Source organism: Protopterus annectens, chromosome 2.part1 (assembly GCF_019279795.1).
Source record: "Protopterus annectens isolate FY-2018-M chromosome 2.part1, PAN1.0, whole genome shotgun sequence".
NCBI lineage: Eukaryota > Metazoa > Chordata > Ceratodontiformes > Protopteridae > Protopterus > Protopterus annectens.
In genome coordinates this window covers 642,328,262-642,352,633 of record NC_056729.1, presented here as the reverse complement: position 1 = coordinate 642,352,633, position 24,372 = coordinate 642,328,262, and the positions used below count along the sequence as shown (strand labels likewise).

General features: G+C 45.0%; 1 protein-coding gene across 2 annotated transcripts in view; it reads right to left on the bottom strand.

Annotated features, from left to right (window-relative positions):
* Positions 1–24,372, bottom strand: part of FDFT1 (farnesyl-diphosphate farnesyltransferase 1) — a 387,885-nt gene that overhangs the window by 127,884 nt on the left and 235,629 nt on the right. For both annotated transcript variants that reach the window (XM_044062382.1, XM_044062381.1), the window contains exon 8: positions 932–1,084. In XM_044062382.1, the coding sequence (XP_043918317.1) occupies positions 932–1,084 (153 nt within the window). The remainder of the gene's footprint in view (positions 1–931; positions 1,085–24,372) is intronic.

Genomic DNA, 24,372 nt, shown 5'->3' with positions numbered 1-24,372 from the left:
TAATTACGGTTACATTTTTGCCCTGGTGAATTAATACCCAATGTGAAAGGCCCATTCTAGGAAGACGTTTCATAGCTAATTGTTAGGCGGGAAGACGTTTCATAGCTAATTACTAGGCAGTCAGTCTGGAGAGCATTACAAACCTACCAAAAACCCATTTTCAAAGGTTCCATCCAGTCTCAAGGAGAGCAATACAAGATAGACCAGGAAGAATTTGACTCTGCCCATCTAATTATCTAGGTTTACCTTAAATATGGCAAAGGTGCTACTCTGCTTGACATGTGATGGACTTTGTTTCAGAGGTGGGGTATATGTAGGGATAAAAATCCATCACACCATAATTTATTTATCCTGTTGATGAAAGTTTAGTTCCTTTAACTTTACACCTGAGGAACCATTTGCTTTGTGAAGAAAAAGAACTTCAAGGAAGGCTAAATCTTTTATGGCTCGAATGGCTAGGCAGAGATCCCTGTGAAAGAGTCTATAACTGAGAAAAGAGAAATGCAAATTTGACTGGAGACACATGGCTAAAGTGAAATTTAGCTGCAGAGACATACGGCTGTTGCAAATTAACCACAAGAACAGTGAAGCATGCAGTGACATGCCCACAGCATACAGCTGTTAAAATGGGGCCCCCATTATGACAGCCATCTTTTCTGTTTTTCACAGCAAAATCAAATCTCAAGAACAAAGTGAGAGGCCATTTACTGGGAATACAGCCACCCCACCCCTACCCAAACTTTCTATTCTTTTTCAATAAAGGATACTTAGACATGTACAACATTAACATAGCCATATGCCACCCCCCCTTAGAACTACAAACACGGTCCTAGTGATAACACTGCAAACCTTTACATTTACACTATAATTAATAGGAAAACTTGAGTCTATCAACAGTGGTGTAGGTCCAGACATACATATCCACACTAACCTCCTTACAGTACTGATGCATAATATTTTTTACAGCTTCCATGTTTGTGGCACCCATCATGAGAGTCACAGCTTGACCCTTGCGGATCTTGACAACATCAGAGAAGACATGAGGATTATTGTAACACGCTGCAAGAGTTGCCATACCCATAACCTATAAGAGAAATTGAGAAAAAATAAGAAATTATGTTTTTTTGGTGTTTTGCATTACCAAATTCCACCTTTATCAGCTTAGATCATCCACTAGAGACAGACAAAAAAAAAAAATTAGAAAACATACTTTCTAATACAGTGTACGCACGGGGATTTCGGCCATCACTGTATGTCCAGCAGTTTAATGCTACAATGTTTTATGTTCTTGTGTTGACAGTTAACAGTGAACATTACAAGTTCAACAAGTTCGAATGCCAAACATTATACATCACTTACAATTTACCCAATCATGTTCAGTTAAACATTACATAGCTCATTTAAGTCCTGCCTTCTTTTAAATCTTATTCCTCCAGATTGTGTTGGTGTGGTTTGTTTTCATTTATATAACTGTAGGACTGCTTATGTCGTTAGTGAGGGTTTAAAGAGGTTTCTTGTTTAAAAAACGGGAGGGCAGGAATTGAATAATTTATGTAACGTTGTTTAGGTTACATGATATATAGCAATATATGAGAAGCATTGTTTGCTAATTTTAACTTGTTAATACAGTTTGATTACTTTTATATAAATGTAAATGTGCCTATGTCACAAGTGATAATTCAATAAATGTGTTAAAAAAAAAAAAAAAAGTTAAAATGACAAAACAATGCCATCTGAAAACAATACAGATTACAATTGCTACAGGGTAACGGTAATAACAACAAACCTTACTGGTGTCAGTATGTAATCTGTCTTTTAAACTTAACACAACTGCTCCCAACTTTCTCACGGAGCTCCTCCTATCATTAAATGGTTTCCCATGCACAGTCTCATTCTCCCCTTAAAATGAAATCCTCCTTCTCTACCAATGCTATCTGTACCTATTTCACACACAGCTCTCAACTTCTCCCAGTCTCTGAACCCTCTAGCTGTGTGTGTAAACATGCATGTTAGTATATACAACTGGCAGTTTTCCATACCTTTGTGAAATCCACAAGATCATTTAACTTTTGCATCTCAGACACACTTAACATTTAACTACTAGAAACATAAATTTAAGTCCAGTGGAGACTATGTTTTTGCATTTACCTGATCCAGAATTACAAACCAGTTTTTTTTTTTTTAATATAAAAATGTTTGACCACCATGTTTTAAATTTTATACCTACAATTTAATATGCATCTTTTACCGTTATGATTAGTAGTTCACACAACTGATTATTGTTGCCTCTTGTACTATAATAAAATATTTTGTATTGCCTTTGCACGGTCTATTTCACTTTTCTGTGTCAAGGCTAGAAAGGACTCACTGAAACAGCTCACTTAGGTGAATAATAAAGACAAAAATGAAAAAAATGCAGATATCCTTATATTTATTTTATCCAGTGCAACAGTGACATTATAGAAAAGAGTAAAAAGTGACAACCAGATTATGCTGTATTTTTCAGTCTATAGTGCCCAGTTAAAAGAAAAAACTGGTAGAACAAAAAAACACCAGTAGTTAGAACAAAGCAAAAATGAATATGTTTTTCCTGTGAGAAGCAAATCCCACCACCCATAGAAGGGGTCATGCCCCAGCACTTCCCTTCTCTAATTATAATCAGCTCAGTGGGTATTCTATTTATTTAATTCATCTAAAAAGTTTGTTAATGGAGTATGTAAGGTGGTTTGAAGACTCGTCAGTGGTGGCCGAGACTAGTACATAAGTTAATACAGAGAATTTAAATCGCTTAAGACATAGATAAACATACATTAATATAAAATAAAACAAACCATATCTATGTTTCCAGTTACACATCCATTATTTATGACATATGTTCTTTTTATAACTATCGTCAATCCAGCATTACATAAATTTACTGCTCAATTCCTGTGTACGCTTAAAAATTCTCTCTTCATCCTGAAAATTATTCTGCATATATTGTTCCCACAACATTCATTTGTATGCAGTTTGCTCCTTCAAAGATCCCTCTTCTAGTTATTTTATCCTTGTTACAATATTCAATAACTTACACAGACAGTTGGTTTAGACTTCGATTTCCATTTTCTAGTAATCATTTTTTGTCAGCCACCAAAGTTAAACTTAACAACGCCTTTCTATGTCTAGGCAATTCAGACCAATTGTCCCAGCTTAAAAGAAACATTTCCATATACAGGTAAAAAACGCACTCTTCAAAGTTAAGAATACAGCATCCATGGGACCAGATGACATCCCATGCTGTGTACTACATGAACTACAAAATGAACTGGCACCTCACCTAAGTGTCATGTTTAATCATAGCTTCTTTACCTCAGGCTTCGTGCCCACTGAGTGGCGCACAGCTACAGTTAGCCCACTCCACAAGGGGGGATCCACCTTGGATCACGGGAACTACCGCCCCATCAGTCTGACTAGTCTGATCTGCAAGGCCATGGAACTTATAAACAAAGACACTGGCAACCTTCAAACAACACTGGACCCCACCCAGTTTGGGTTCGTGAAGGGCCGATCTTGTCTCCTGAACCTGACTGACTATTTCGAATCAGTCTCCAGAGCCGTGGACAAGGGTAAGGTGGTCCACACAGCCTATCTGGACCTCACCAAGGCCTTTGACACCATCCCCCACTCTGGGATCATAGATAAACATATTGCTCAGACACAGCTCCACATGGTCCTGTTGAGTCTTCCTGGCTACAGAGAACTGAAAAAAAGCGACTGCTTTCCTGATTAAGTATCCTGCTGTTTTTTTATATTTGTTTTACCTTCTACTGCTTACCTAGAGCAAGCCTTAACTGTTTTCATAGTTATTTACTGCATTTTTTATTATCTACACTTAAAAGTACATTTTAGTCGAAATTAGTCTAATTCAAGTCGAAAAGTGTTTGTTTGCTGTTTAATTTAATTGTTTGGCTGCCCACTAAAGTGTGCTAGCCTGTACTACTGACTTATTGCCTTTTCTGCATTTAGCGCGGCGTTGCCATTGGAGCACCATCGGGCAGCGCCGGTTAAACTATTTCTGGCTCCGTAAAGTCTGCTCTTCATTTTTTCCTGTACTTGTAATCTAAACAGTCTATTCTCTATCTGTAAAGCTCAGCACTTGTTCCTAAAGCATTTTTTAGTCAGGTAAAGCACTTCTATATTATACAAAGTACTTTACTAGCATAAAACCCCCTTGAGTACCCACTTCCCTATAGGTCCTTTCTGACTCAGTTACACAGCAAACTTTTTCATTTCTTCTAGCATGTCAAAGGGTCAGTTGCTAGCGTCCTCTCCTGCTCAGCTGGTGAATCTGGGAATATTGAGGCAATGTTACAATTGCCTCATGTACACAGACAACCCTCTCCTCCTCCCACAAAACACAAATACATGCGAGAGATGCAACTATATAGCCAAACTGGAGGCTGAGCTCTCTCAACTCAGGACTGGCAAAACCAGACAGGAGGAGAAGGTAACCACACACACCATAAACCCAGTCTCACATAGAACTATCACAACTACAAATCAAACACATAAACACACAAAGACATACTCGGAGGCACTGATCAAAAATCTACCAAAACAGCAGAGGCCTCAAAAGCAGACACCCAAACAACTGCCACCTCATGACATAACACAAGCAACACATAGATCACAAAGTCAGTGTGCAAATCAGTCACAGCCCTTAAGGCCAAACACAATGCCAGACACACTTGTCATAGGTGACTCCATAGTCAGACACACTGACGTCCCACTCACCAGACTGAACAAGGAGAGGGTCACAGTAAGCTGCCTGTCGGGCGCTAGAATCTGCCACATAACACAAGCACTCAGGTCACTCCACAGCAAGTACAAGTATGACTCAGTCATTGTCCATGCTGGTGTGAATGACCTGAGACGTACCTCCCTGGACTACATGAAGAGAGACATAAAGGAGCTCTCAGATTATGTAGCCCAGGCTGGTATGACCCTGACCCTGAGCAGTATCCTACCTTCACCAAGAATGATGCCACAATACAGAGACAAAATGGTCAGTTTTAATAATTGGCTTAATTTCTGGTGTCATTCTAAGGGGATCCAATGTCTGTCTGCCTGGAATGACATGCTTGACAAGCCACGCTGCTTCGCAAGGGACGGCTTGCACCCGTCACCCCTGGGTTTCCGGATATTGGCAAAGGCTCTTGCCACCCCCATAGTGCCTTTTTTAGACAAGGCTCAAATTCTAAACCCACCGCCCTAGAAAACAATAATGGAAAAAAAACTAAGGGTAATGCTGCTCAATGCCAGAAGTCTAAATCTCAAGATGCACGCCCTCGAAGCCCTCCTCAGTATGGAGAACATCGATGTCTGTGCTGTGACTGAAACCTGGTTCAAGGCTCCTGAGAGCACCCCGGCACTATCAGGTTTTACCTCATATCATGCTTTCCGGCCCCAAAACCTGGACCGTACCACAAAAGGAGGGGGTGTATCCATATTCATCAAGGATACCCACACCTCCAGGCTGGAGGCAACTCACGAAGCATCAGAGACCATTCAGGTGCAATTAACCATAGGCAAAACTGATCTACAGTTTGTAGCATGTTACAGGCCACCCTCTCAAACTCAGGAACCCCACACAGCCTTCCTGAAGACACTGGAGAGTATAAATGTCTCTCCAAACACCATCATATTGGGTGACTTCAACTACCCAAAACATAGACTGGGAACATTACTCAAGCCCCAATACCCTAGCCCAAAGGTTCCTGGAGTTCATAAACTCAAATGCTATGGAACAACTTGTCACCATTCCCACAAGAGGTGAAAATATACTAGACCTGATCATCACAAACATGGGGACAAAATGCTCCACACCGGAAGTATATCCCTCATTGGTGAGATTAGACCATAAACTAATCTCACTGGAGATCCACATCCCACCCCCACCCCCAACAAAAAAGACCACAGTGAAGAACTTCTCAAAAGCCAACTTCACACTTCTTAAGACTGGTGTGGTATCCTTCAAGGCCCCTGAGCCATTGGAAACCACAACCCACGCTGCTGAATCCCTTACAAATGCTTTCTACGAGCACCTCCAGGATTGCATGGATCAAGCAATCCCAAATAAAATCAAGACCCTTTCCACCAAAGTCAAGCTCCCGATCTGGTGGACCCCAGCCATAAACAAACGTAACAAGAGGAGAAAGCTACTACAAGATAGAGCAAAATCCCTAAAAGGGAAGACATCTCTGATCAATACTAGTAAAAAACTACGATCACTCATAAAATCATCCAAGGCCAACTTTGAGAGAAAAATCGCCAAGGACTCAAAAGACAATCATAAGGCCTTCTTTAGCTATGTTAGAATTCTGGGTGGAAACTCCCAGATATGCTCAGAATTAGTCCAAAATGATACAAAAATCACTGAACCCACAGACATTGCAAACATACTGGCAGACAGGTTCAGTGAAAATTTCTCCCCCTCCCCCAAAAGGAGAAATATATATCCCAGCAGAGTGTAGCCTCCCAATCATCTCAAATGCCCAGATGAGAGCTGCTCTCTCTAAAGCTAAAAACAGAGCATCAATGGGACTGGATGGTGTCCCCGGCTGTGTGCTACACGAACTCAATGAGGAACTAAACCCACACATAAGGCTGCTGTTTAATCTTAGCCTTACCACAGGATACGTACCCAAAGAGTGGCGTACGGCAACTGTGGTCCCACTCCACAAAGGCGGTGCTTCTACGGACCCTGGTAATTACCGCCCCATAAGCTTAACAAGCCTGGTCTGCAAAGCTATGGAGAGGATCATAATGGAACTCCTAAATAAAGATATAGGGGACCTACAGACATTGGATCCTACCCAATTCGGCTTTGTCAAGGGCAGATCATGCCTCTTGAACTTGGTCGACTTTTTTGAAACAGTCACCAAGGCCATTGATGAGGGTAAGGCAGTTCACACAGCCTACCTTGACCTTGCAAAAGCTTTCAACACAATACCCCACTCGGGTATCATAGAAAAGCTCACCAGCTTAAATGTAAACCCATATGTCACAAGATGGGTTGCAAACTGGCTCAAGGACAGAACCCACAGGGTTAGAGTTGCTGGTGCCATGTCAAGACTCCAAGCCGGTCACAAACGGTGTCCCACAGGGCTCAGTCCTGGGCCCCCTCTTGTTCGGCATCTACTTTTCAGAAGTGCAGGCAAACATAGGAGGATTGTGGCTGACAAAGTTTGCAGATGACTGCAAACTGGGCCATAGTTGAAAATCCATCAGACACAGATATCCTTCAGAGAGGTCTCATAGAAACGGATAACTGGTGCCAGAGCCATGGCCTTAAGCTAAACGCCAAAAAATGTATAGTCATACCCTTTGGTAAAAACAAGGTAACCCCAAGTTATCACATAGGTGGCAATCCATTAAGCACAGAAGAGGTTATCAGGGACCTGGGGACCCAAGTTGACAGTAACCTTTCTTTTGACACTCACATTGCCAAAGTGGTTAGGAGGACCTTCTACATTGCCCACCTGATTATGAAGGGATTCACATCCAGATCAAGGGAGGTCATTGTTCCCCTGTACTCTTCACTTATCAGACCAATGATCGAGTACAATGCCCCATTCAGAATGTATCTTACCCGACACCTGCAGCAATTGGAAAGACCCCAAAAGTTCCTCACCAAAAGGATAAAGGGGCTCAAAAATATGCCATATGCTGCCTGATTGAAGAAACTCCAACTCTATTCAGTCGCATACAGTCTGCTCAGAGGTGACCTGTGCCTGACATACAAGGCCATGTCCAACCCGGAATTAATGGACATGCTCCACCTCAAAAAATCCAAATCCACCAGAGCCACAAGAGCAAGAGACTTAAACCTCAACACGGATATAAATAGGACGTGCTGGAGGGACAGATTCATCACCCAGAGACTCCCTATGCTGTGGAACAGAATCCCGGTCCATGTGAGACAGAGCACCTTGCTGGCTCTGTTCATGAGGAATCTTGACCAGTGGATGGGAGATCGTAGGTTTACCCCGGGGATCATCTCTGTATCACTGCTGGACAGAGGCACGGCAAACTAATGGGTATAGTATTCTTCAACCTAAGGGGTGGTGAAAGCCACACAACTCTGGCTAGGCTTATAAATGCCCTAGGGCAGATAGCCTAGTATGAACCTATAAGCTGGGCATTAATCCCTACGTCACTCGATGGGTTGCCAACTGGCTTACTGACAGAACCCACACTGTAAAAGTAGCTGACTCCAAATCCAGCTCCAGACAAATGACAAGTGGAGTACCTCAGTGTTCAGTCCTGGGACCACTCTTGTTTGGCATCTACTTCTCTGAGGTACAGGCCAATACTAAGGGACTGTGGCTAACAAAGTTCGCAGATGACTGCAAACTGGGAGCCCTGAATCTCCAAATTATGTGGATACTCTACAAAAGGGCCTTACAGAAACAGATGCGTGGTGCCAGAGCCATGGGCTCAAGCTCAATGCCAAGAAATGTACAGTTGTCCCCTTTGGGAAAAAACATGTACCGGTGAATTACCACATAGGTAGCAGTACACTAAACACCGAAAGTGTAATAAGAGACTTAGGGACACAGGTGGACAGAGGTCTCAACTTCGATAACCACATTGCCACAACAGTCAGGAAATACTTCTATGTGGCACACCTCATCACTAAGGGCTTTTCATCCAGAAAAAAAGGAGGTCATTGTCCCACTGTACTCATCCCTCATTAGGCCCATTATAGAATACAATGCCCCATTTGGTATGTACCTCTCAAGACACCTGCAACAACTGGAAAGGCCGCAGAAATACCTCACTAAAAGAATCACAGGCCTAAAGCAGATGCCCTATGCTGACCACCTTAAAAAACTCCAGCTATATTCTGTCGCATATCATCTGCTCAGAGGCGTTTCTGCTTAACACACAAGGCCATGTCAAACCCAGAGCTGTTGGACATGCTACACTTAAAGAAATCCCAATCCCTCAGAGCCACACACTCCAGCGATCTAAACCTTGTCATCACAATAAACAAAACATGCTGGAGGGATAGGTTCCTGACCCAGAGACTCCCCAGACTCTGGAATTGACTACCTGTACATGTCAAGCAGAGCGCCACTTTGGCCCTCTTCAAAAGGAACTTTGACGATTGGATGGGATAAATGAAGTTCACCCCAGGGATCACGTCAGTCACCCTGTCAGTCACCCTGCTAGATAGGGGTCCAGGAAGTAAACAGTGTGGGAAGAAATAGGCAGGGAATTGTTATGGCTAGGCTTGTATAGGCCCTAGGGCCGATAGCCTAGTACCAACCTATGAACCTTACTTACACCCATTTGCTCACCAAGTGCTTCTGACACACTACTCTGTAGGGATTTTTTTTAAAAATTTGACAATTTCTTACCCTCACAAAATATATGCTCCCTGTTGCCTCTTTCTTTCCCATCACACCTCCAACATTTGCCACTTACCTGAGGAAAAATTATTTTGAAGTCTGCTTAAGGTATAAAATACCAATGCAAACACTTCCAAGCAAAAATCCTAAACCTTTTGGACTTTTTGATACTTGGGAGGCATATATATACATATAGCCTCCCATTGTTCCCTTGTAAATTGCTTATTCAATATCTCTTCCCAACCTTTTCTAACCTCCTCATACTGATTCTTATTGTCATTCTACAATATCTTGTATGGCTTACTAATGATCCCTTTTAAACAGCAGCTTATGTTCTAGATCAACTAAAAATGTCTACAAGAACAGGTCTTTCACGTAGGATTCCACTATCCTTTTCTCTTTGCCTATAGTCCATTATCAATCCCTGGTAAAGAAGGCAGTTTTCAGCCTGCAGTCAAAATGTTTTCTTTACCTCAACCCATTCTACTGGTCTTCTCTCTCTAGTTGTTTGCTCCCGATTACGATTACTGAGAAAACTGGCAAAGGAACCAAGTTAATTCCAGCCTCCTCTTGCTTATTCTCTGTATCCCTACTTGCATTCATTCCCATCGGTAAAATCTCTTTTCTCCATTCCTGTGTTGGATTAGTTCTTAGTATACTTTCTGCTACTTTATGAATATAATATTCTGTATGGCTGTTATTCTCCTTAAGGATCTGCATCCAGAATCCAACTCTCTCCTTATTTCTTGAATTTCCTTCTGCTTCATCATCATTCCTTTCCACTTTTGAATCATAATGCTCTGTTTCTGTCACATATATGAGCCTTAACTGTGTAGCTCTAAATTATTCCTTCAAATCAGGTAATCCAAACCACCTTGTTCTACTGAAAGAATCAACTTATCGCATTAAAAGTCTTCCTTCACCTCTTCCTCACCCAGATAAAGTCCTTCAACTCTTTATCAACTTAAGAATTTGTAGACAATAACTAATAAAAATATGCCTGTTCTGAATGCAAAACTAAAGGGACTAAAAACATTTTCACTGCTTCTTATCTTACTATCCATATCCATAAACCAGAGCTTCCAGTTTTTCAGTTTGTGTATTATCTTTTTAGTTTATTCCCACATATCCTTAGCTACCATAAGGAAAGACTTTTTAGTTCATACTCCTAAATACTCCATTTTATTGTGCCCCCATAAATATGGGCGTTACTGACCCAATCCATGTGTGGCTACATAACTTACAGCTACAGCCTTTGCTTTATCTTCATTGATTTTATATCCTGAAAAGACTTGAACCAGTCTCAAAATGCTCCACGACACTGCAATGTCCTTTTGTGGACTTAACAGGTTCAAAATTATATCAGCAAATAAAACCAACTTTTCTTGATTACCACACCAAGTATACCCTTGAATTTGAGTCTCTTATTTTCTTTGCCAATGTCTGTAAATATAAAGCAAATAAACAGGAAAGAAGACACCCCTGCCTGGTTCCTGTGTTCAGATAACTTACCAGAGAGGAACCCTCCTCCCATTTTAATTCTTACCTCATATCCTTCACATATCCCCTCTAATTAACCTTATTATTGTATCAGGAAATGCACAAGCTTCCACTGCCAAACTCAAAATCCCAGTTTACTCTGTCAAATCCTTTCTCTGCATCAATAGCCACCAACAGCAGCATTATTTTCTTTTATCTTACTTCCCTCTGTATCATCATAGCTCTATAAATGTTGTCAAGTGTTTGCCTCCCTCCACAAAACCACACTATCAATTTGGCAACACTTTGCCATTCTTTTACCTTGCATAGACATAACACTTTATAATCATGGTTTAAAGCTGAAATGAGTCTATACGAAGCTAGGCCTGATGAGTCTTTATAGTCTTTTAAGTAATACAGCTACCACAGCCTTTTTCCAAGATGTTGGCGCGTCCCCTCCTTTTAAAATGCTGTTAAACAAAACATTACAGATCTTCATCACTTTTTCCCCTCCTAACTTTATTTCCATTTGTGCTCTTTCTTGACTTCCACATTTCTTTGCTTTATACAGATTTTCATAACATTTCCAAAATACCTGTATAGGATCTCTGGTTATTTTTATTGTTATAAGCTCACTAATTTTGGTGAAAACCCTTTCCACTCTTTGTTGCCTAAGTCACGCTAAAGTTTAAAAACTCTGGAGTTATCAAAAAATAGTTGCTTAACAGCAATCTTTATAAACTCATGCATATTATCCAGATACTCCTTTAGTTTCTCTACAGCACACTGCAGTTGCACCACTTCTTGTCCTGTGAGATTCCCCTTATTCTGCAATACTTTAACCTTTGCCAGCCCCTCTAAATAATTCCTTTTTTTACTCTATTTTTTTTCACTTTATCCCACTCACTTGCTACAACTTCTGAAGAAATTTCTATCATCCCTAACAACACTTGAATAATTTCCACTACCCATTCTTCAAACTCTTCTCTTTTTAACATGGAGGTGGGAAACCAGCAGGGTCTCATTTTTACTTCACTACCCTGCATTTGTCTTCATTTCTGATCATGCACTAGTAAAAACTGTTACAGGATGTGTATCAAAGCTTTCAATTAAATGCCCATGTCCAACAGAATTTCTATCTCGTCCAGCCCAGTTATTATTGCATCTTAGGGAATAATATGCAAGTTCTCTCAGAGTTCCAACTGAATTCACATTACCATACCAAATATTTTCAAATATTTCTTCAGAAATCTACCTTTTGTTGTACTTTCCCTTCTAGGTACCACAGTTACATCCTCACTGTTGCAAATCAAGTTCCAGTCACCACCTATATGTAATATTCCCTGCTGAAAGCGGAGTATTTCTACTAAAATGTTTTAAGCTCCATGACAGCAGTTTTTGGTGGAATATAAAATACATACCAGTGTAATCTTCCTCCCTTGCCAACAACCCCCTACTACCACAAATAAAAAAAGTTATGTACTCACCATAACTTTCCATCTGTGTTGTCTGCTTCAATCTTCATCAAACCTGTGGGTCTCAGTTCACACCTTGGAACAGACTTGGCCATCAGCAAGCTAAGGAGTCCAAGCTAGAGCTCCTCCCACTCTAACCATACTGCCTCGCTCCTCTCAGATACCTCAGACTGAGTTTGCTGCCAGTTTTCAAAGAAGAGAAACACATACTTAAAAAAAAAAAAAAAAAGCTAAGAAGCTCAAGACAGGAAGAGAGGTTCCCAGAGTTATCCATCAAGTCCTTCAGATATAAGGAAGTGGGAAGGAGGGAGGGAAGTTTGATAAAGACTGAAGCAGATAACATAGATGGAATGTTATGGTGAGTATATAACTTTTTTATCTGATGCTGTCTGTTCAGTCTTCATCAAAACTGTGGGACAGGGTCCCCAGCTACATAGATCTGGGCGGCCTCATGGAAGTCTATTAAGGAGTACTGCACAGCCAAAAGCAGCCCTATTCCTGGAGATGATATCAAGTTTGTAATGCAAAATAAAAGTGTAAGAACTCGCCCATGAAGCAGCTGCACAAATATCTTTTAGGGAAACTCTGGACCAGAAGGGCTGAGATGTGGCTTTAATTTTGTGAAGAGGGTTCTGACTGTTCTAGGAAAATGGACATTGTATTTCCTCATATTTATTCATTGAACAATCTCTTAACCATTGAGCAATAGTATCTCTGACAAAAGCTTTCCCTTTTTTGAGTCTGAGAAAGCCACAAACAACTGATCAGACTTTCTGAACACTTTTGTCATATCCGGGTAGAAGTGCAATTGTCTATGAATGTCTAATAGGTGCAACATATATTCACCCTTACTTTGAAAGTTCAAAAAAAACCCATAGGGATATTAATGTACTGACTGATTGTGTTTAATGATGCAACCTTAGGTAAGAAAGAAGGATAGTACGCAAAGTAAATCTGTCTTCATGAAAGATAAGATGGGGGGTTTGGAAGACTACAACTGAAGCTCCGAAACCCAATTGGCTGAAGTAATTGCTACTAACAAGGCTGTTTTCCAGGGCAAGAATTTCAACCCTTCCTTCTACAGCAGGTTCAAAGGGAGGCAAGATCAGAGCTTGAAGAACCACCGCAAGATCCCAAGGAGGAGAAGGGTCTTTGACAGTAGGCGGAGTAAGGAGCATACCCTTGAGCAAAGCTTTCAAAGTCTAGAAGAAGCTAAAGATGCAGCATTTCCAAATGTGAAAGTTAGAAATGGCTGCCAAATGAACTTTAACATTAGAGAAGTTGGCCCCAGAATTAAAAAAAAAAAAACAGAAAGTCCAAGACTGCTGAAACGGCCACTGTAAACGGACTGATGCGACACTGCTGGACCCAAATGTAAAACCTTTTCCACTTTTATAAATTTTCCTGGTAGAAGAGTTATGGGAGGAAGTGATAATCTTTTGGACTGGGGAAGAAAGCCTGGATTGTCTACCCATCATCCAAATTGGAGAAACCATACTGTTAGATTTAAGTTGTGAAGATCCGGAAGAAGTTGCCCTGAGAGGTCAGACAAGGTCTTGGCATGGATCAAATTTCCATGGAGGTCAAATTAAATGAGACCGCAGGGAGGTGAACCAAACCTGTCAAGGCCAAAAGAAGGCAATGAGGATCACTCTGCTCTGCAACCTGCATGTCTTCAGAAGAAATTTGGGAATCAGAGGTATGGGGGGAATGCACAAAGAAGACCGGAAGGCCAAACATTTATTAATTTATTTTTATTTTACATTTGTTAACCGGGGGTGTCTGACTGAGCCGAAAAGGCCCTTTTTCAGCAGAGGCCCGGGGAGAAAAGCTCCACAAAGAAAAATTACAGGCACATTTAGTTATTTAGACTTGGTCAGTATACACACAAATTACAAGAGACATGTTTTAGCATCTCTTGGTGACTCTCCCTGTGGAGGATCAGGGCAAAGTACCTGCTGTACTTGTTTTTGAAGGGAGAGGCAAAGAAGTCACAGCAGGGTTGACCCCATCTGAGGAAAATCCTGTTTGCCACTGACTGATTCAGAGACCACTTGTGAGGCATCACCTTGCTGAGCCTGTTCGCCAATATGTTGTGTTCCTGTGGAATATGTGTTGCAACTAGAAAGCAGTTGGCAGACAGCCCATTGCCACACTCTCATTGCTTCTTGACAAAGGGGATAAGACTTGGTTCCACCTTGCTTGTTGAGGTACCACATGACTCATGTTAGTCTGAATCGCAATGTATCCCTAGAAGAAGGAAGGGAGTAAAGGGCTTGCAATGCTAAAAGCACTGCCCTCCTCCTTAGGACACTTCATGCAGATTAGTGTTCTGGGAAGTCCACATTATTTGAACTGTCTGTCCCAGGTAATGTCCCCCCAGCTGGGAGGTATCCGTGGTCAACATGGAGATGGGGGGGTGGGAAGGATGAAAGGTTGGTCCTGAGACACTTCTGGATTGTGAAGCCACGACAAAAGAGAATTTCTACACACTCGAGACAGTGTTATAGGATGACTGAGGAGATGATGCAGAAGGGACCACTGGACTGACAACATCCACTGCAGGACTCTCGTATGTAAGCGACCTGTCTGTAGTAAAGTTATTGCTGCAGCCATAGAACCCAGAGCCCTCAACACAAGACTTGCTGGAGGAACTGACACCACTAGCATTTGTCTGATATGTACCCGTAGTGAGAGAATCCTGTCTGGTGGAAGATAGGCTAGGGTTTTGTTTGTAGAAAATCTACCATTTGCCCAGGTTGCAATTGTGACTTTTAAAGGTTTACAGTGATCCCTACGGTTGGGGCCAATTTCAAGCGAAAATCCCTGGCCTGTACCAATAGATGCCTGGATGGTTCAACTAGGAAACAATTGTTCATGTAAGGAAACACATGGAGTCCCTGCAGTCTGAGGTGAGCTGTAACTACTGTTGTGCATTTGGTGAACACCCTGGGGGCTGTGGTGAGACCAAATGGAAGCGCATGAAATTGGAAGAGACTGGTTCCCCGCCTGAAACAGAGGTACCTTCTGAAGCGTCTGTTCATTTTGATATGACAGACCTCAAGGATGTGTACTATTGAGCATATCCAGTCACCCTTCTGTAGAAAGGGCAGGATGGACTGAACCATAACCATCCTGAACTTCGTGTGTTTGACTGTTCATATAAGTTAGGACCAGTATTGGCCCGAGATCCCGTTTTCCTTGGAACTAAAAAGAAATCGGGAGTAAAACCCTGATGCACGCTGGTCTGAGGGGACCTCCTGGATGACTTTTTTTTTTGAAGCAACTTTGCAATTTCCAAAGTTGCCACCTCCCTTTGATTGGGTGGAACATCGGGGAGGTGTTGTTTTGGCTTGGGCAGACTTAAAAAGGGACTGGAGTAACTCCTGGATATGCTACCTTGCACTTATCAGTCGATCGTAATGACTAACTAGGCTTCTAGGTGCAAGGAGCATTTTCTCCCGACTACCTCCAGAGATTGACAGTCGGCAACACCTCAGGGATGCTGCAAGGACTTCTCAGAAGGAGAATCTTGAGACCCCTGATTCAGCGGACCCCCTCTGCCCTGAGGGCAGCGTCTACCACTAGAATTACTCTGCCATCTGCCTCTAGGGGGAAAATTTCCCTGAGTGTCCTGGAAAGGACCCTGGGATTTTCTGAACCACAACTTCGTTCCCCCACACTGATTCCTGAAGAAAGACATTTGCAGGGTAGATAAGCAGATTCCGACAGCAGACAGGGTCTTTCAGTCTTCTCACTGCAAGAGAGCGTGTCTCTCGACCAGTCGGATCAAAGAGGGAGAAACCATCAAAGGGGACATTGACAAATAACGCCTTGAACAGTTCCGCAAAATGGCACCAAATGGCAATGTTGAACTGGCCGCCCTACAGGCACTCTCAACTGCATGAGAGATAAGCCTCATGGTTGCATTGGAAATGGACTGCAGAGTGGCCATATGGAAGGTAAAGGAATTCCGTTCCTCTGCAGTCATGGACTCATGGCCGGAGCTAGAGAGTTTCTAAAGTTCCTCTGTAGCCTCATAAAATGGGAAAGGTAATTCAACACTCTGGAGGGCAAAAGTGGAAGAAGCGTAGACCCTTTTTCCAAATCTGTCCATAACCCTAGACTCCTTGTTAGGGGGATGGACAGTACAGCTTTCCTAGCAAGCTCTTTTTTGGTGGCCACTGCAACCACCATGGCATCTACTGGAATATTCTTTGTCCAGTGGGATCTATTCTGGGAACAATAAGAATTCTGTCCGCTCTTTTTGGAATAGGGTCTGCAATGACTGGTTCCTTCCATGCCCTTTTAGACATTAGTTCCACCAGGGGGTATGCAGGGGGGACACGGGCCAGTCCCGACGACCTCCAGGAACACTGACTCATCTGGGGTGGGGTTTGGGGCTGACCAACCACCTCTCTGGCACAGCATTTCTAATATGTCTCCAAAAGAGACATCGGGTGGAGATCTAGGGGACCCCCCTCCCCTTCAATGAAGTCAGTGCTGGTCATAAGAGATTCCTCTGGAGAAACCAGGTGCCTCCATCTGCACCTTTTCTTCCGAGGAACCTCCTCGGTGGGGTGCTCCGGGGAGGTGTCGGAAGAAGTCTGGGCTTCCCCAAGTGGAAGAGTCTGGAGGCCTTGAGGAGCCGGCTGCCCCTGTGGCAGAAGAAAGGTCTCAGATGCAGAGTTCAGGAAGGGAAGGGGTTGATCCAAAACTGCAGGAGCCAGAGGTCTGCTAGGAGTGGAGAGAACTCACTCTATCACCTTGAAGGCACTTCTGGAGTCCTGAGGGAGCCAAGGGATGAGGAACACAGTCCCCAGTCACCAGCAGCCCTCCACTCAGAGGGGGGAGTTGGCGCCGAGCTGTCAAACGCCAAGGCAACGATGGAAAGTGACAGCTTCTTAGTCAAAGTTGTCCCCCCAGACTCAACATCAAGGCTTTGACTCTGACACACGCTCGGCCCTGAAGTGGTCGAAACTGAGAGAGACAAAAAAGTAGATGGGCTCAAAGATGTAAAAACTACCGTACCCGACAAACTGGCCCCAGGGGCTGCCATATCCAGGAGCCCCAAAACAGCAGGCTGGATCAGAGAAGGAGAAACTATCCTGCAGGGAGAAGCTCTACTCACAGATCTAGTAGGGGACAGAGATGGATGACCCCCATCTGGATCTGCGTACAGAGAAACTTCCTCATCAATCTGTCCACATCGTTCTCTGACAGGGTCTGAGAGGAACTGGTGGACAAGGACAGAGAGGAGGGTCTGGAGTGATGTCTAGAGGAAGCATCCGTCAGAGACATAATCAATACCAGAAGCTCAGGTCTCAAAGAAAGGGTTGGGGCATGGGGCGGAGAGGATGAAACGGATATCGGAGCCAGGAAACTCTACTCCAAATTTCTCTGGGCCTTTTTTGGAAGCTCCGACTCAACTAACACAAGAGGGGTCTGGGGACAGTTTCTTATGATCCTTGGCCTCCTTAGGCTTTTTGGTGGGGGGCTGAGCCCCTGAGATGGAAGCAACAGCAGGAGGAGGAGGAATAAGACCCTTGATAACCAATTTGTTTCTTCTATATGCAAGGGCACAGGGGAAAAAAAAGCCTTGCAGATATAACAAGCCACCTGAAGGTGAGCAGGACCCAAACAATAAATGCACTCCCTGTGGGCATCAGATACAGGGATTTTGTGCCCACAGGAAGTGCATTTTGTTTTAAACCGATGGGCTTGTCAGATTTCTCTAACATAGTACAAAGAAGGCAGGAAGAAAAAGGAGGAAGACATAGAGCGGGATCTGATAACCATGTGGCAGAAACTCTACACTACAAAAAAAAAATTTTTTTTTTATATACACAAAAAACAGCATGAAAACAGAAGAAAGGGTAGGAAGAAGAGAAAACTGGTCAAAAAACACTTACGGTTGGTGGGAACAAATGCTAGAAACACCCAAGGAGGAGCTCTGACCTGAACATGATGCTTTGCTGTGCACTGCAAATGAGATCCGAGGTATAAGTGAGGAGTGAGGCAGTATGAGTGAGTACGGTAGGAGGAGCTCTAGCTTGGAATCCTTAGCTTGCTGATGGCCAAATTAAGACTGAACAGACATCAGATATACCATTATCATCTTTTTTCCTCTTCTATATAATTACTCCTAGTTTCCTCTGTCACAGACATTCTGCCAAATATCCATCCTGAAATCCTCTATCAAAATCAAATGCTCTCAGATGTGTCTACTGTGGCAAAGCTATTTGTACTTTGCATTTCTTAATATAAACTGATACTCTTTATATTGGTCTACATATGTAAGGCAATTTACATTACAAGATACTATAGATAGTGTAGTTATTATGATAAGAAGTTATTGCTCCCACATACATGACAGTTTTTTTTTTTTTTTGAATGTGTATTTTCAACTTTTGTGCTACATGCACACACTAATGTTTGGCAGGTACATTTATTTCTTGTCGTCTTCATTTCAATCAGTATGACATTTTTTCTAAGACTTTTTGTTTTAATGAATACCCTCAAACAAAGAATGTAACACATTTTCAGAAAAAAACAACCTATTAAGTTAGAGCACAAAACTGTGTACATCTTGAAACAATGAAGTTTAACCCTCCAAATAGGAACATCTTCCCCCAAATCAACAACTGCATCCACAGGCATTACCTAACCTAAAACTGAAGTTACTCATGCTAAAGTGCATGTTACAGTCTACGCTTTCACACCGATAGGTGTCTGTTCTTTTCTAATCTCTTTCCCCTCCCAGATGTTGCTTTCAGAAAATATTAACTTCTAGCCATGAGAAAAAGTGCATTGGCCATCACTAAAAATATATATATATATACAAATAAATACAATTATACACTGTTCTACTAAATGCAATAAAGTACTAAGGCTGCTAGGGAAGCTGCTATCAGGTTGCTAGAGAAGCTATATCTTACTCGCCTCCAACAGGAAATTAGAAGATCTGAAGTAGGATATTCATTTGTCTGCAACCTGTGGGTTATGGATCCGATATCGGATCCGAACCGGCATGGTTTTCCAGCTATGGATCCAAGCTCTCAGCTCCTCCCCTCACCCATAATGCCCTGCTCTACCCTCATGACCCCAGATCTCGTTTGCCGCGCTGGTGACTGGATTGGTATCTATAGCTCTCAGCTAAGTGCTAGTTTTATATCTGTTAATTCAGAATTTTTGAAGTTTGTTGTGCATATTTGTGTGAAAGTTTAGGTATCCCTCTTTGATAGTTTTATTTAGAGTTAAATTAAGTATTTTTTTTTCCCTCCCCTCGCTGTTGGCGTAGAGTGTGTGTGTTGGGCCTGTGTGTCTGTATTTGTTTTAGTTACTTTTAATTAGTAGCTGTATAGATTTATGGCTGAACAGCCCAAATCTGTATTCTCTAAATGCTCTGAGTGTGGCCATAAGCTCTCCCCGGCTGATGGCCACACTCGGTGTGTTAAGTGCCTGGGGGTTGAACACCTCACATCTGGATGCTCCATTTGTGCAGGGTTCAACCCCAGGGCACTGAGGGAGCGGAGGTCCAAGCTTGTCTTGGCGGGCCTTTTACCGCCGGACTCGGCTCCGACCTCCGCTCCTTCGGGAGTAACCGTGGTTTCGGTTATTCCCTCCGTGGCACCCCCTCCTGCTCCTGGGACTCAACCTCCCGTTTCTGGAGAGGAGAGGGATGCTAGGAAAAAGGACCGGAGGGAAGCACAAGCGGCGGGCCGAGACCTCCGTTTCGGCCCCGCCAGCCAAGCGGGCTTCTCCCCCAGCTCCGTTGTCGGCTCGGTCTCCTCCTTCTCGGCTCCGGTCCCCAGTGTGCTTTTCACCGAGTCCTGAGGAGGAGGAGACCCGATCTCCGTCGAGGCTATCGAGGAGGCACTCCAGGCCTACCTCGGTAGCCTCGTCGAGATCCACATATAGCCTTTCGGATGCTGATCTGGACCGGATGATGAGAAGATTCATCCAGGCCCAGATGCAGATGGGAGTGCTCTTGCCTCCCCCCCCCTCTGGGGGGGGAGCTCAACACCCTTTTTTAAACCTATTGCTCCTTCTCCGACCCGCTATCCGGGTTCGGAGCAGCTGGAGCCGAGCAGCTTGGGAGCCGGGGGTGGGTCGGCGCCGATAGTACTTGGTACTTCGGATCCGACCCTGCCCTCGAGTGCGTCGGATCCGACCTCTCGGAGCCTGGATCCGAGCCTCGGATCCGGGGGGATCAGTGCTCCTTCGGCGCCGTCTGTGTCGGAGCGCACTGTCGCCGGATCCAGCGCTTGGCGCCGGCTCCGATCCACTCTTCGGATCCAAGGGGGAGCCGATTGTCGGATCCTTTGGTCGAGGTCGGCTCCCCTTCGGCGTTTGATGTAGTGGAGAGGGCCCTGTTGAGGGTCTCCGGACCCCGGCACTTGTTCGGCTCCGTCCCGCGCTCCCTCTGCACTGGGCCAGGCTTCCACCATCCGGCCCCTGGGACAGCCCGCTTCTGTGCCCCAAGTTGCTCCTATGGAACAAATTGCTGCTTGTGAGGACTCCTCTGACAGCCCCCAGAGGATGTCCCTCGCAAGCATACGTGCAAAAGGAGGCACATTGACTCCCCGAGTCTCTCACAGAAGACACGGACTTGGAGGAAGGGAAGGCTCCCCACGGTCACCCCGAGGATGTCTCATTTGGAGACATCATGGAAATGCTCCGTATAAGGGGTGGTCTGCCCCCAAGTCTTCCTCGGACGAGTCCGTGTTCTTGGAGGCATTTGAAGCGGGCCCGTCTACCTCTTGGGTGTCCCCCCCCTGCCGACCCCCTGGTGGACCTTATTACCACCAGGGCGTGGAAGGAACCGGACACCGTGGAGCCAATTCCTAAGAGGCCAGATAGGATCCTTAGCCCACCGTCCGACCGTGCCCATTGGAGTAAGGGGCCTCCGGTAGATGCCATGTTGACGGCGGCCACCAAGAGGGAACTGGCTCAGGAGAGTCCCTCAGTCCACCCCCCGAGCAAGGAGTCTCGGATGATGGACCGCTTGGGGAAGCGGATGTTTAGTTCAGCGACCTTCTCGGTAAGGGCGCTGAACTACTTGGCACATGTCATTAGGATGCAGCGAGATCTTATTAAAGAATACGCTGCATCCCCAGAGTCCATTTCGGAGGAGGACAGGGTTCTGCACTCCACCCGTATGGCCACTCTTAGGTCAGTTACTAATACCTCTATGCGGCTACTCTCCCACGCAATGGAAGGCACCGCTAGAGCTGCGGGACAGGACTAGTCACTGGGCGTCAGGCCTGGCTCCGTCCTCGATTTTTCTGAGCCCTTCAAAGCGTCATTTGCGACGCCCCTTTGATGGTTCTGCTCTGTTTGGCAAAACCGTTCGCGAGCGTTGACCCAGGCGAGAAGGACGGAAGGCGCTGTCTGCCGTCGGAATCCGCTTCTCTGCACCCCAGAGGCCCTACTCTAGGAACCAAAAGGGTCAGAAGAAGATGTGGTTCCGAAGTCGCAGCAGTCCCAGCCTGCTCCGGACAACCAGTCCTTCCGTGGCAGAGGAGGACAGGGAGGACGCCGCCCTAGAGGCAGAGGGGCTCCCAGAAATTTCGGGTCCAGGGAACCTTTCTCTGAGCGGCCCGCGCAGCAACCCTGAGGGTTGCCCGACTGCTCCACTCTGGAGGCAGTCGGGGGCGTTCGGGGCACCTAGCGGCATGGCAGTCCATAACATCGGACCGCTGGGTTCTCCAAATCATATCCAGAGGATATCGCATCCCTTTCCTTCACCTTCCAAAGTTGAAATCCCTCCCAGGCGTCCCACCGGTCAACGGGAGGCCGCTTTGGCAGAAATTGGCCATCTGCTAAAGAAAAGAGCCATCCAGCCCATCCCCAGACCAGATCGGATCAGGGTTCTACTCCAGATTCTTTTAGTGCCAAAAGACGGGGAACTAAGACCAATCCTAGACCTCTCTCTCTTGAATCTGGCAGTCCCCAAAGAAAAATTCCGAATGGTCACTCTGCAATCTATTTTCCCCTTCTGGGAGAAAATCACTGGATGTGCTCGATAGACCTCAGACGCGTACTACCACATCCTGATGGACAGGCGCTCCAGGAGGTTTCTCCGCTTCGGGCTGGGAGCCAGTCACTACCAGTTCCGGGTCCTTCCCTTTGGTCTCACCACAGCCCCCAGGGTGTTCACCAAAGTATTAGCAGTGGTAGCGGCCCACCTGAGGCTTCAGGGGGTGCAGGTCTTTCCCTACCTGGACGACTGGCTTCTTACCGCCCCAACAAGGCATCTACTTTTATTGGCCAGAGACTCCTTTCTCCATCTTGCTCCTTTTCTGGGCATCACAATAAATACAAAGAAATCCAACCTGGCGCCCACACAGCTCTTAGATTTTATAGGGGCCAGGCTAGACACAAGGAGTTTACGAGCCTTCCTCACTGCGGACAGAGTTCAAAATCTGCAGCTCCAGGTGCGGGCCATTCTCCACTCAAGTTCTGTTCGGCGGAGTTGGTCCTGAGGGCTCTAGGGTCCATGGCATCAGCTATAGCACTTCTTCCTCTTGCCAGGCTCAATATCGCATTCTACAGTGGGCGCTCTTAGTACAGTGGTCATACCTTGCTCTCCCATGCATCATCCCATAGCGATCAGCAAGGCTTGCAAGCGGTCCCTCTTGTGGTGGCTCCACTCCCGGATCTCCACAGAGGCCGCCCATTTCTGCTTCTCCCCTCTCGCCACGGTGACCACGGACGCCTCCGCCTCGGGTGGGGGCACTGGGCCGGACCGTCCAAGGCACGTGGGACGATTCAGAGACCTTACTGCATATCAATGTTCTAGAGATGAGAGCAGTGCTCTTAGCGTTGCTAGCACTTCAGGACTTTCTTCCCTTGGGAACAATTACGATTCAATCGGACAACATGTCTGTTGTCTGGTACATCAACAAGCAAGGGGGAACAAGGTCTTACCCTCTTTGTCGAGAAGCCATGAGAGTTTGGGAATGGGCAATCTCCACCAACCGCTTTCTAATAGCAGCACATTCCGGGTCGGTCCAACATCCTAGCGGACAAGCTCAGTCGCACCATTCTGACCCCTTACGAGTGGTCTCTCAGTTGTCAAGTAGCGGAACGCATATTCGCACGGTGGGGAACCCCTTCATGCGATCTTTTGCCTCCCTCAAACACCAAGTGCGACAGTTTTTCGCTCTGATACCTCCTCCCGGAGGTACCTAAGAGGCAGCTCTGGTGCATGCTTGGCCACCCGGTCTTCTGTATGCTTATCCACCCTTGCCTCTGATGCTCCAAGTTCTTCAGAAAGCCTCTCGGGTGGGTTGCAGAATGATTCTCATTGCTCCGTTCTGGCCTCGACAGATCTGGTTCCCCTTCCTAAGGTCTCACTCGGTGAATCCTCCTTGGATTCTAGATCCCATCCCGGATCTGATATCCCATCCATCCTGCATTCCTTCTCCGAATCTGGACAACCTGAAGCTGACCGCTTGGCTGCTCCAGTTCCACTCTTGATTAGGACTCGGTATTTCGTCACCGGTTAAGGCAATTTTGGTGGCAGCTCATAAACCATCCACTAGAAAGGTTTACGAAGCAAGTGGAAGCGTTTTCTTTGTGGGCGGAGCGGCAAGGCCTGAATCCCTTCACGGTTCCTCTTCCTTTAGTGCTTGACTTTCTAACCACTCTCTTTAACGATGGTGCCAGCAGTTCCACAGTCAAAGTACAACTGGCGGCAATTTCTCATTATCACATTGGCCATGACTCTAATCCTCTTATGTCAGCCAAATTGTGTAAAATTTTTCTTAAAGGTACTTTTCTTCTCAGGCCCCCTATAAAGCAAGCAGTTCCTCCTTGGGACCTCTCTGGTCCTACAGGCCTTGACCGCCCCTCCTTTCGAGCCAGCGGCTACGGTGGATCTCAAATTCTTGTCCTACAAGACAGCCTTTTTGGTAGCCATTACATCGGCCAAGAGAGTTTCTGAGCTTCAAGCATTATCAGCTAAACCTCCTTACTTGGTATTTCATCCGGACCGCGTCTACCTCAGGACCAACCCG